The sequence below is a fragment of the Phaenicophaeus curvirostris genome, chromosome Z (assembly GCF_032191515.1).
Source record: "Phaenicophaeus curvirostris isolate KB17595 chromosome Z, BPBGC_Pcur_1.0, whole genome shotgun sequence".
In the NCBI taxonomy this organism is placed as follows: domain Eukaryota; kingdom Metazoa; phylum Chordata; class Aves; order Cuculiformes; family Cuculidae; genus Phaenicophaeus; species Phaenicophaeus curvirostris.
The window spans coordinates 62,316,099-62,329,856 of NC_091431.1; the positions used below are offsets into that span (position 1 = coordinate 62,316,099).

Consider the following 13,758-nt stretch of genomic DNA (forward strand, 5'->3'; position numbering starts at 1 on the left):
ACCATCAACTCAGTATCGCTGTGTCTAATAAACCATGTCATGAAGTGAACTTCTCAATGAGCTTTTCATGCTCATTGCTTCCTGGAAGTACCCACTAGCTCTCTCAATCTGCAGCTTGATTATTTGTGTTTGTGTAGAGTTTAGCAGCCCTGAAATCAGAAGAAGGGAAGAACTGGAAATACTGGAAAGCAGGTGCAGCTGTGCATTCAGCTTAGACTCTGAGCCAAGTGAAATATTTGCTCTAGATGGGGTGCACCTCTGCTGTGTTGGTAAAATTTCTTGCCCAAATACTTGCCTTTGTAGATGGTGCTTTTAACCAGGAGCTTGGAAAATGAATTGTTGAAGTATCTGTCCTTGTGTTGAGCTTGTGTATTGGATCCTGACATCTCACCTCACCTGGCACAGCAGAAGCAGACTGAGATGGCTGCATGGTGACTGTGGTGGCTTCCCAGCATCTCAGAGGTGATGCTGCTGTTTGGCAGCTAGAGGAAGCAGTGAGGAGGGAAATTTTCTCCTCGCACTTGACAGGAAAGAACCCAGCAAAACAAAGTTTGTCTCAAAGGACTGAAAATTTGGCCTTGTGCACTCCTGCACATTTACTGTATCGTATTTTAACACCCTGTCTTTGTTTCCTTTTCCTCCGCATTTGGTGCAGATAGGCAACTTGAATTATTTTATGTGCTTTCGGAAAGAGAAATAGTAGATTCTTAAATTAATTCCTCAGAACTGGGGAAAGCCAGATTCCCAAATGGCATTCAGCCTTCATTTATAAACGAGTTTTAGTGATTCATGTCCTGCGAATCTTTTATAACATGGAATGTTGCCATGTTATAAAACAGAGGGAAAGCCTGCATTTAGATTACTAAAGAGATTTTTGTCTCAACTTTGGGAATTTTTTTAAGTAGGTGGAAGAATGTACTCTGTTGAAAACCAGCCAAATCCCCTTGTATAAATCTTATTAATTCTACTTCCATTTTTTTTTATTACTCAGCTAGCTCTAAAGTCAAAGGCTGAGGGCTGTGGGATCAGCAGAGCTGTTCCAAAGAAAGCCAGTTAGTCTTCTGTTTCTGTGTTCATTGTCTTTACTGTCAGCTGTATTGGCAATTTGCTTGGTTTCCCAGAAATGTGTACTTCTGGCTTGCTCTTTCAGATAAGGGAATTTTTTTGGAAACTTTCTTTTGGCAATACTAGGATGTGTAATTTGATATATGCGTTTTTATCTGGACATAGGTGGTTTTTATTTCACTTTGAAGGTCAAATTAATATCTTTGGGCAGAGACAAGTAAAATGAGTGTTCTTTGCCTGCTAAGCAGAATAATTTTAATTCTGTTGCTAAGGTTTTGATCTAGGCACATACGTAGCACCTGCATTTCTGCCTGGCTGTATTTGGGATGACTGCTGTCAGTATTGCCAGAAATGTAGCCTGCCATCAGTCTCTACAATTTTTTGGTTGTGTACTATATAAACATTTTCCATAAGGGTTTTTAATTTTCCATTTAGTGGTAAATTATTATGGTGATACCTTTAACTGTAGAGAAAATACGAATTTATATGAGAAAATTTATCAACAGATTTTTTTTGTATCATTTTTAATACATATGTTTTAACTGGTTTCATGTTTTCATCTAGTATTCTTCAATTACAGTTTCTCTAAACCTTTGTATAAACTGACTTTCTCTTTAGGTATCAGCTTGTGGAGCACAAAAATAGCTATAAAAAGTGTGGCTGTTGATCCCAAATTCACAGGTTTTTTTTAAAACCAAATCTGGAGGGTTGTGTGACTGGCAGATGAAACTGCTGGCAGAAAGCGGGCTAGAAATATATTTGATTTTTTAATCTGTTTTGTTTGTTTATTTTCAAAGTGGTTTCCAAGCACTTGACAATTAAATACGTTCAGATACCAGAGAACTCAAAAGTAGAGCAAAGCTTTGTAGAACTTCTGTACTTAGAGAACTGATCTATCGCAGCTGACTAAGAAAATATTTATTCCTTCTAAAGAGAATCGAGCGTTTGGTCAGCTATGCTTTAGAGAGCCATATACAGAACCAGTTAAGAAATACATAATACAAAGCACAGTCAGTAGAAGAGATATCTATTATCTTCTTGTTTTCCCTTTGACAGGTAAAGTCTAAAAAGGCTGGTAAAGTCTTAGCATGTCACTGTCACACTGTTATACAGCTGGCGCTGCCCTCATTTTCTCGTGTCATAGAACCTTTAACCTTCTTTAAAGTGGTCAAGGTGTTGAAGGAAAGCTGTCCACAGGTATTTTCCCAGGTGTACATTATTGACTGAGTACTTTCCTTCTCATATTTATCAGATCACTAGTAGGTGCACTATATGCATCAAAACATCTTTAAAAGTAATTTAAACGTTCATGGTTGGTGTTGAGGTGTTTTAAATAAGGACCACAATCCATTTGCTTTAGTGATTGAATCTAACAGTTCCTTTGTTAGCTTATTGGCATAAAAAGCAATTTAAAATTGTGTCTTTCTGGCCACAGTCACAAGGTTAGTTCCTATGCATACATAAAGCCCTGAGCATGAGTCAGGACAACTCCATGTACTGTAGCTTCCAACAGTTATTGAGGGATCCTGCTTTTAGTAGCTGCTCTTGATTATGGAGAGTTACATACTAAAGCCTGCCATGCCTTTGCTGTTTATACGGCATAAATTTGCATGCCAGTACTTTTTGGCTACGCATACAATTTTGTTCCTCAGCATGGATTTATGGAAGGCTTTTTCCTTATTTTAAAATTTCGAAAGTGAGAGACCTTTTCAGGCAAAGCTGTTAAGATGAATTTGCTGTGCAAATATACTTATGCTAAGTCAGGAGGTTTGCAGTTCATTTGAGGATGAGATTGGATTCTGAAGTACTAGATAAACAGCTGCATGGCAGCTTTATACAGTAGTATCCACGGCTGGATCACACGCTGAAATTAAGTCAACAAGGTCTAAATGTTGAGAGAATAGCAAATACGACATGAGCTGTGTAAACACGTGTTACGCATAGGTTTGCCTTAGAAAAGTTCCTTCATTGCACTTGATAATGCTCAGGCCCTAGGGAACAGAAATCTCACAGCATTCTGCTTAGGAAACTGCCTGCCTTTGGCCTGGATAGGCACACACTCTCCTGGGTGGAAAACTGGTTGGCTGGCCGGGCCCAGAGAGTGGTGGGAAATGGAGTTAAATCCAGCTGGAGGCCAGTGACAAGTGGGGTTCCCCAGGGCTCAGTGCTGGGTCCAGCCCTATTCAATGTCTTTATCAATGACCTGGATGAGGGGATCGAATGCACCCTAAGTAAGTTTGCAGACAACACTAAGTTGGGTGGAAATGTCATTCCCTCTTCAGGGATCTGAACAGGCTGGATCACTGATTTGAAACCAATGGCATGAGATTTAACAAGGCCAAATGCTGGGTCCTGCACTTGAGGCACAGCAACCCTGTGCTGTGCTACAGACCAGGAGAAGTCTGGCTAGAAAGCTGCCTGGAGGAGAGGGACCTGGGGGTGTTGGTTGACAGTGACTGAACATGGGCTGGCAGTGGCCCAGGTGGCCAAGAAGGCCAATGGCATCTTGGCTTGTATCAGAAACGGTGTGACCAGCAGGTCCAGGGAGGTTATTCTCCCTCTGTACACGACACTGGTGAGACCACATCTCAAATCCTGTGTTCAGCTCTGAGCCCCTCACCACAAGAAGAATGTTGAGGTTCTGAAGCGTGTCCAGAGAAGAGCAACGAAGCTGGTGAGGGGGCTGGAGAACAAGTTTTATGAGGAGCGGCTGAGAGAGCTGGGGTTGTTTAGCCGTGAGGAGAGGAGGCTGAGGGGAGACCTTATTGCTCTCTACAACTACTTGAAAGGAGGTTGTGTAGAGGAGAGTGCTGGCCTCTTTTCCCGAGTGACAGGGAACAGGACGAGAGGGAATGGCCTCAACCTATACCATGGGAGGTTCAGGCTGGACATCAGAAAAAAAAATGTCATGGAAGGGATCGTTGGGCACTGGCAGAGGCTGCCCAGGGATGTGGTGGAGTCACCATCCCTGGAGGTGTTTAAAAGACAGGTGGATGATGTGCTCAGGGACATAGTTTGGTGGCAGATAGGAATGGTTGGACTTGATGATCCAAGAGGTCTTTTCCAACCTGGTGATTCTGTGAAATATTTCAAAGCTGAGCATACAGCTGAATTAGTCCACAGAGAAATATTTGTTTCAGGAATGATCAGAAATCTAGAAACTGAGAGTGTAAAATGTTGAGAAAAGTTGGTAGTTTTTAAAGGAGGAGCTAGTAGAGACCTATTGTCAGTCATCTACGTAAGAGGTTGCTGCAAGGCGGAGGATAAACTGTTCTTTGTCTGCTGGAGACAGGACAAAATAGTGTTCTTAAAATGGAGCAAGAAGTAGTTGTGCAGCACAGTGGGAGTACTAATGATAATGCCAGTGAAATGACACGAATAGATTAGGAAATGGGATGTGCTATGGCTGATGGGTTTTAAGATGGACATCTTTTAGAAGTGGTTTAGTTGCTGTTGCTCTTCCTGGTGGAGAGAATGGGCTGACCCCACCTTAGTTTCATTTTCTAAAAATAAAGATTTAAAATGTAAAGATGTATACGCTTAGCAGCAACTGTTTCCATTGCACTCCAGCCAGCCCTTGTCAAGTTTTTGACTTTCTCTGGTAGGACTGAGCTTTCGTGTCCTAATTAATCATAGAATCATAGAATCATAGAATGGTTTGGGTTGGAAGGGACCTTAAAGACCATCTAGTTCCAAACCCCTGCCGTGGGCGGCGGCACCTCCCACTAGACCAGGCTGCTCAAGGTCCCATCCAAACTGGCCTTGAACACTTCCAGGGATGGGGCAACCATAACTTCTCTGGACAACCTCTTCCAGAGCTGCACCACCCTCATTGTGAAGAATTTCTTCCTAATGTCTGATCTACATCTTCCCCCTTCCAATTTAAAGCCATTCTGCCTCGTCCTGTCACTACAGGCCCTTGTAAAAAGTTCCTCCTCAGCTTTCTTGTAGACCCCCTTCAGATACTGTAAGGCTGCTGTGAGGTCTCCCTGTAGCTTCTCTTCTGCAGGCTGAACAACCACAACTCTCCCAGCCTGTTGTCGTATGGGAGGTGCTCCAGCCCTCTAACTTCCTCTAGGTACATTCTAACTGTTCCATATCCTCTTTATGTTGGGGATTCCAGAACTGGACACAATATTCCAGGTAGGGTCTTACAAAGTGGATTTTTATTTCTGTCTCACAAAGTGGAGTAGAGATTCACCTCCCTTGACCTGCTGGCCACATGTCTTTTGATGCAGCCCAGGATGCAGTTGGTCTTCTGGGCTGTGGGTGCACGTTGCCGGCTTGTGTTGGTTTTCTTATCAGTCAGCACCCCCAAGTTCTTCTCCGCAGGGCTGCTCTCAATCACATCATCCCCCAGCCCATATTGAAACTGCAGATTGACCCAACCCAGGTGTAGGGCCTTGCACTTGGTCTTGTGGAACCTCATGAGGTTCACACTGGCTCACTTCTCTGGCTTTCCAGGTCCCTTTGGATGACAGCCCTTCCTGCTGGTGTGACAACTGCACCACTTAGCTTGGTATCATCTGCAAACTTGCTGAAGGTGTACTCGATCTTGCTGTCTATATCGTTGATGGAAATCCTGAACAGCTCTGGTCCCAGTATGGAACCTCAAGGGACACCAGTTGTCACAGCTCTTGAGCTGTTGACCACTCCTCTCTGGATATGACCATCCAACCAGTTCCTTATCCACAACAGTCCACTCATCAAATCCGTATCTCTCCAAATTTGAGAGAAGGATGTTGTGAGAGACCATGTCAAAAGCTTCATGGAAATCCAGATAGATTACATCTATTGCTTTTCGCATGTCCACTGATATGGTCACACCGTTGTAGAAAGGCATTAAGTTGGTAAGGGAGGACTTGCCCTTGGTGAAGTAACTATCTCTGACTCTTATATTATCCTGTCCATCCTAAGAGTACATCTGCCTAGAGGGCAATGTGCTTTCCATATCTTCCCATGGCAAGGAAAAAAACTCTATACCTTGTTTGAATTAGTGTTGAACTGATGGAAGGCAGGTTTCATCCAAGGAAAGTGAACTTCCTATTTTAAAATTACTTCAATTATTTTGTAACTTATAATTAAAACAAGCCTAAAAATGGGGATTTTTTTCTTTTGACTAACGGCATTTAATTATGTGACATGAGGCTTCAAATCACCAACTTTTCAGGAAACTATAAAATGTGTATGAGAAGACGAGAGCCAGGGAGTTCATGCTTCTTAGGAAGTACAGTAGTTTGCAAGACATTTATCATGCTCTGCATGAAAGTAAAAAGGTTCCCTTCAGTGCAGAATGCTGAAACAGAAATTAAAACTGGGCTTGAGTGAGGAGAACTTGGTATGACTCAAATTTCTTGTAATTTACCACTATGATTGTACTCTTAAAACTTCTGCAGTGGGACAACTACTCAGTAAGCTATGTACCAAATGTGTGTGCAGAAAATCAGAAGACTTTGTTGAACCACATGTAGTTGCTGAGTCCATCTTGTAAACCTGACATGACCAAAGAGGTTTTGCACAAATCTGAACCGATATTGTGTTTAGAATGTGAGAGGCTTGGGATTTAATTAACTTCAAAATGCAGTTTTCTTTCCTTCAAGTATTATCAGTGCTTTCCCTTATTTTTATTCTTCCACCCCTCACAGGGGACTGTCACCTAATTTCAATGTAAAACTTGAAGTTTCATTGTGGGCTTTTCTACAAACCAGAAACTACCTTTGAAGAGGTACTCACAATCAAAAAGGTATCTTTACCTGAACATGGGTTTATCAAAGTTCACTCTTGATTTGGTCTTTAACAAGTTATGTGGCATGGATATTATGGTTTAGGAATACAGTAAATGAACAACTGATAGGAGGGGGCATGGGTAGTGTAGCTTAAATTAGTATGTTTTTAGCAAGGTCCAGGTGGCTTAAGAATATGGTGAGAATAAAGTAATGGTTAAGTTTTAAGGTTGTTTCTCCTCTCCAGATGTTATGCAGACCTTTACTGTAGCATCTTTCAGCTGCTATGCTCTGTAGGCCTTTCCCTCAGTCTGTTTCTGCAGACCAAGAGAAATAAGTGGCCCCTTGTGAATAGCTCTGGATTATTTGACATAATGCTCCTTGCACAGTGCAGATTGGTGTGGGGCAGAAAAGCATTTCAAGCGTTCCTAGCTGTCTCCTGAGGGAGAAATCCTTAAAACCAAATAAAAAAAATATTCAGTTGTGCTGCAGAGACAGGGAACATACTCCTGGTGGCACAGATGACTTCAGTGATGAGAGATTTCTTTAGAAATTACAGAGACTTCCAGGCAAATTCTGTTATTCTGAGAATTGTGTACGTCTGTCTTTGGAAAAGACTTCTAAGACAGGGTGAGGAGCTTTTCTACTTGAGACTTTTAAAAAAGGTAGCATGGATAAAATACAAGTTTTACAAAACTGCTCTGTAGGAGAGGGTGGCTCAGCTCTGTTCTTATGTGAAAATGTACCAGCTCCTGCTGTTGGTTACTGAGAGACGGCACCTTGTTATATGGGAGTTGTGGTCTCTTGGAGGGTGCTGAAGTCTTCAGAGCTTTCAGGTGGCAGGGAAACAAGGCACCAGGGATTGTTTGGACTTCAGGATAACTTTTCTTGCATTTTGTGTTTTGAGAACAAAAAATGATCATGGCTGATGTGTGGGTGGAACACAGCTCCCCAGATCTCGCTGAACAGTTGAACGTCATTTTGGAAAACATGCAACCCATTAATCTTCAAAGAACACATTAAATGCAATTTCCTAGATAACTTTTACCTTAAGGTCAAAATTTACAGCAACAAGTATTTTTTTTGGTAGAGAAGTACATATTTTTTTTTTCCTTTCAGACATTGTTACTTAGCACTGGATTAAAACAGATCCTGGGCCTGGGCAATGAAATCTGGTTCCGCAGTGTTTTGCACATGCCATAGCTTTGAATAGCAACAGTATGAAAATTGAGCAGATGGGAGAGGAAAACAGATGTGGTCTTCTGTCCCCTTAAGCCCATAGCCAAAGCAGAGGATATTTCCATTCACGGTATAGAAGATGGTTTGTGTATGTGACTTGTCATCTAAGTTGAGAAGACCTCCACTAGGAGAATACCTTACCATGTCTGTTCTGGCCTGGGATATTCCTGAAGGAGACCTTTGATTAGTTGAGTTTTACTGTGATTCTTGAGGTTGTCTTTGAAATGTCTCAGTGAAAACATGTATCAGGGAGTGGCTGGGACAGTGAAAAGTTTTGCCTACCAGACGAGAAAAGAGTTGCTGTGCCTGGGAGCAGTGCTGGAGAAGAAAGGTAGATGTAAGAAATGGCATTTGTAGAGTACCAGCTCTGGAATTTCAGAGATCTTTTTGGTTTTGTTTTTAATTTTAGAACTGACCAGCTTGTGATGATGTTTATTACTGCTTGAAGCTGCTGTACTGAAAACAAACAGTAGAAGAATGTGGAAGAATTCAAGCCTCTGCTGCCTTTTAGCACTAGCTATTTTATGCTCAAGAAGCTTAATGTATAGCCAAGAGATAGGTGAGTTTATTGCAATGTAATTCGCTAATTACTTTTTCTCTGTGGCTTCTGAACTGATACCATTTAATTACATAGCTTTCCTATTATGTGTATGTTCAAAACCTATCACCTTTGTGGTCCTAGTGGCACTTGTAAATCAGTGCAAAGTTGGGTGTTAAATTTTCTGCAGTGTAACTGTGATAGTTTTCACATATGGTTGTTGTAAATGTCTCCTTTGAGACCTTCTTGCTGTATATGTCATCTGTCTGTGACAATTTGACACTTTGTAATTCGTTGCCCTTCTGTCATTAATTGTCCTTCATGTGGGACAATGGAGAAGAGTGAAAAACCCATAAAGTTTATCATCATAGCTTGTGGTTTTGCCATTGAGCCGAAGCTTGCTATTAGGCTGGGCTAGGAATCGTTGTAGTGGAAAGAGGCAGCTGCCTATGTCATTGCACGTAAGTATAAACCCATATTTTATTATAAGTACTTCTAGAAATCTGGCAGTCTGTGGCTGCCTGTTATCAGTCACACAAATAATTTAACAGCTTTAAAATACTGGCCAGACATGTGCAATAAAAAATGTACAAAGAATGGCTGTAGATGTGAACAACAGCAGTTGTTTTACAGTTAGTAATTTTCTACCTGCATTTTTTGATTATTTTTCTTACATGATTTCAGGTTCTCTTGGGCACCCTCAGAATTTGAAATGTGTAACACATAATTTACGTAAAATGATATGTACTTGGGATGTCTCTTCTAGAGAAAGACATGGACAAACTGACTTCTGCTACACTACTAAGTAAGTCCCCTGTATACCTGGTTGAAAACCACCAAGTAGTTATGAAAGTATAGTTATTCTTCCATGACTGCTCATGGAATTTGTGATACAGTTGTTTCCCAGCATCTCCACATCAATATTCCTAGGGTGGTGCTCCCTCCAGGCACTGTTAACTTAGGCAATGGCGGGGTTTCTGGCAAAGTCTCGTTTCATGCTAACAATTCTCCTGCCAAAATCTCCTGCTTTCTGTCTTCAAAGGACTGGAAGATGCTCTCGTTTACTCAAACTTTTCTGTGTGTCTGCCTAGCCCTTGCTCAGGGTTTTCATAAGGGACATCTTCGTACTGGTTTCAGTCCAAAAGGAAATGATAGTTGGAAGAAGCGAATCCTTATGTTATGGGCCAAAGCAGTAGAATATATGACATAAGAGATTCACATGTGGAAATTCACATGTGGAAAAACATGAAGAATCTCTTGGTGGCTGTCTTATAGCCTTTATAAATTCTAAGCTGTCTAGAGAGCATTGTTAAAGGAAATGTAAAAATTATTCCACAATTACAATAGCTTTTCCAAAGTGAATGCAACTTGAAAATTTTGAGAAACAGTAACAAATATTCAATGTGTTTTTCACTAATGAGAACTACATGTGCAATTCCCCATGCTGTGGGTCTGCCAAATACTTATCATGTGCTAGGGATGAGTTCAAATCCATTTTGCATTTTGATCCTGCCCCCAAACGAGATATTTGTACTGTCTTTTTTCCTGTAAATTCTGCAGGCAGCCCAGACTTGTCCTTGGGGTCCAAGTGCTTGGCTGCACTTCTTCCACCTACATGTTTGATTTTCTGTATCTGGTTATTTCTCCTGCATTGCCAGCTATCATTTCTGTACAAAACAATACGTATATGTGACAGAGTTCAGAAGTGCAGAGTTCATGAGGTACTGCTTTCTAAACAAGAACAGTCGTGTAACTGCTGCTGTTTCTCCTTAGCAAAACAGAACAGGCTTGGGTCCCTGAAGTAAAGAGGCTAAGGGCTGAGCTTAATGCAGACCTCCCTAAGGGAAGGAGGTTTTGGGTTTCAGTTGCCTGAACATCCTCTAATAATATCTCAATACAGAAGAGGAATAGCTTTTCTGAGTGCTCTAGTCTCAGCTGGCCTTCACTAGTCTACAGTCTTGCGTGACTCTTAAAAGTTCAACCCAAGCTCTTGACTCCAGCTGATGGGAGCTCCAGGGTCCTGTTCCTGTTCATAAGTGAGTAAAAATCCCTCAGCAGGAAGTCTGGTATTGTTCTCTTTGCTTTCCTTCCTTCCATCCATGCCTCAAGAGGAAGGTCTGGATTTTTCCAAATTTTCTGCCTCTCTGGTTGCATATCAATGATAATAAGCAAAGGATTATTATTTCCTGTGTGTATCTATGGCCTCCAGACAAAGGCCACATCACATTGTGCTGAGCACTGCACAAACATGTGCAGACTGTATTTCCATATGGGATCTTAACAGTTCTATTCCCTGCCCTTTGCACTTTCCTTGTGAGTTGGAACAGCAGAAGGAAGCTGAAAGATTTGTTCTGAGATGGGGGCACAGATGCATGAACCTGCTCTTTGCACCCATTTTCCACCAGTGTGAGAATAAATAGAGGAAAAGGGAGAAGCTGTTGTGTTTTAGAAGGTTTATTATGCTTATTTTGAAGTATTGATTCATGGTGACTCAAGGTTTCAGAAATGTGTCTCTTGGATAAAAAGTCAATTTTTCATTTTGTGGTATTCTTTTAACAACTAGGTAGCTGCATTATACAAATGGTGTCTATCACTATGATACAAGTGACCTAAAAGATAAGGGAATGCCTGTTAATCTGGTAACAACCCAAGACCCTGCAAGTCTTACTCCTTCACAGACTTCATATGGAGCTTTATTTTACGTTACAAAGAATTTGTGTTTTATTTGTGTCCTAGGAATATTACTTAACTTGTCTTAGCTTCCTATCAGCTGAATCCTGCTTAATCCTCTCTGTGTTTTCAGTGACTTCCCTCCTCCAGTGTGTTTTAAAACTAAGGAGAAAAGGGTTGAGATTCCAGTCCCAGAGAGGTCCACCACAGTGACAATAACCACAAGCAGCATTTCTGGGACTACTTTTGCTACCAAAGATTTTGAAATTCATGAGAAAGACATCTGTAAGTATCAAGCTTTATGTGTGTACATAAGGCCTTTTTACTGTGATTAACAATGGTCCAGAACCAACATGCTTCCAGATTTTTTTAGTAGTGTTCTTGTGTATAAAATCTCATTGTGCTGAGTCCATATGCGTATACCGTACGTAATAGGTTGCTTTCTCTTCTTCTTAAGTGGAAAGAATAACACTCTGTCACTCTGACAGAATCATATTTTCTTAATATATTCCCATTTTACCCATTTTGTTCAAATGTATATGAAACTGAGCAAATTCATTTATACCTGGGGAGGTGGGCTGAGGGAAGACGATGGCAACAAAGCTGGTGAAGAGTCTAGAGCACAAGTCTTAATGAGGAGCAGCTGAGCAAATTGGGATTGTTTTCATCTGGAGAAAAGGAGGATAAGGGGGGGATTTTATCGTTGTCTGTGACTATCTGAATGGAGGCTGAAGTGAGGTGGGTGTTGGTCTCTTGGGAGAAGTAACCAACTTAACAAGTGACAGGATGAGAGGAAATGGTCTTAAGTTGCACAAGGAGAGGTTTAGATTGGATATTAGTTAAAAAATAGGGTTGTCAAACATCGAAGAAGCCTGCCCAGGGAAGTGGTAGAGTCGCCATCCCTGGAAGTTTTTGAAAGATGAGTTGGTGTGACACTTAGGGACATGGTTTTGTGGTGGACTTGGAAGTGTTAGGTTTATGGTTGGACTTGATGATCTTGACGTTCTTTTCCAAGCTGAACGATTCTGTGGTTCTGTATTGAGTTATAGATGAATTAGACTTTTCCCTCACTTCCTTCCTCCCACAGAATGAAGTTATAAGCTGAAGATGGCATTGATACCATCTGCCCCACTTGCTTATAATTTAGTCTTTGTTTTTGTTTTCCCTGCTTTTTCCAAATGCAATTAAAATCTAAAGTCAGTAGCACTTCTTACCCATGGCTCAGTTTTCTCTTCAGTTGATAGCAGCTCAAGAACATTTAACTACACACAACTCAAAAATATATGGGCCATACACTGGGTTCTCCAGCATCTTGCTGATTCCAGGCAGGATGAGTCTCAGATTCATCACAGGTTATCCCAGGTACCACACTGACTGTACTGAACACTTTGCAGGCTCTGAGAGCCCTTTCCGGGTCCAGAGTTGGATAAATCACACATTTTAAAAACAGGACTTATCTCACTAGGTGAGATAAACTGACATAACACTTGTACTACCATAACACTTGTCTGCTTCTCAGCCTCTTGCTTCACCACCACCAGTTTACAGAACAAATACTTCTGTTTAATCTCCCTGTTATGTGCCCATCATCATGGCACACCTTTATATTTCTTGTAGCTTAAAATCACATTCCCCATGATCCTCTTCAGAGCCTCATGGGAACTTCTTCCACCTGTGCTTCTACTGTCCTTTATCCCTACTCTAGCTTTTGTTGCAAGTCGCCTATTCCCTGCTGGTCTCCAAAACCCACTTCATCCTTTGGGAGATTTTCCATTGTCTTCTCTAGATGCATTCCTGTGTACTCTTCAGAGACTTGTCACTATGTTTCCTTTTTCTCCATGTTATTGAATGAAGGTTGTGAATGTTGTCTTCCTTACTGTGCATTATGAAGAGTCATATATGTGATCAGTTAGTCACACATCTGCATGTTGAGATGTTAGAAGAAAATGCTACCTGGTGACTCATCAGCACCTGTGCTTGCCTGGGAACTTTCATGCTCAAGTAATGACAGAACTCATCTTGTTCTAATTACAGGGGTTGTGTTAATGTTTGTATGGCTACTAGCCAGCTGAGAGCAGACAGATGTGGCTGTTAAAACACCTGTAGGGCCGGTGTTGCTGACTAATGACTAGAATATGGCTTTTATCCCCTCTTTCTTTTTCAAGCATTTGTTCCTCTCACTCCACGTATTCTTAGTTTAACACCTGACTTTTCAACATCCACATTAAATGTGAAATGGAGTGATAATGGATCACTTTTCCCATATGGACTGGATGCCTTATGGCAGATTCAGATACTCCGTGGAGAAGCAATAGAAAAAGTCATACAAGTAAGTTCTTTACTTCCTTTATGAAAATATATATACTTTTTCTTCCTTGGTAATATTCTGGAAGGTCACTTGAAGAAAGCTGAGATGGCAGAGCTTTGCAGAACCTGAATGTAGTTATACTTCTGGTAGGTAACTTCTTATTAAATTTGAGGACACTGGCTACTATACTGTCAGCACTTATTCACAATCATAGC

At 41.2% G+C, this 13,758-nt stretch overlaps 1 protein-coding gene across 3 annotated transcripts in view; it reads left to right on the plus strand.

Moving 5' to 3' along the window:
- Positions 1–13,758, plus strand: part of LIFR (LIF receptor subunit alpha) — a 96,821-nt gene that overhangs the window by 55,038 nt on the left and 28,025 nt on the right. For all 3 annotated transcript variants that reach the window (XM_069880080.1, XM_069880079.1, XM_069880081.1), the window contains 4 exons: positions 8,437–8,586; positions 9,250–9,370; positions 11,369–11,520; positions 13,401–13,564. In XM_069880080.1, the coding sequence (XP_069736181.1) occupies positions 8,505–8,586; positions 9,250–9,370; positions 11,369–11,520; positions 13,401–13,564 (519 nt within the window). In that variant the 5' untranslated portion in view covers positions 8,437–8,504. The remainder of the gene's footprint in view (positions 1–8,436; positions 8,587–9,249; positions 9,371–11,368; positions 11,521–13,400; positions 13,565–13,758) is intronic.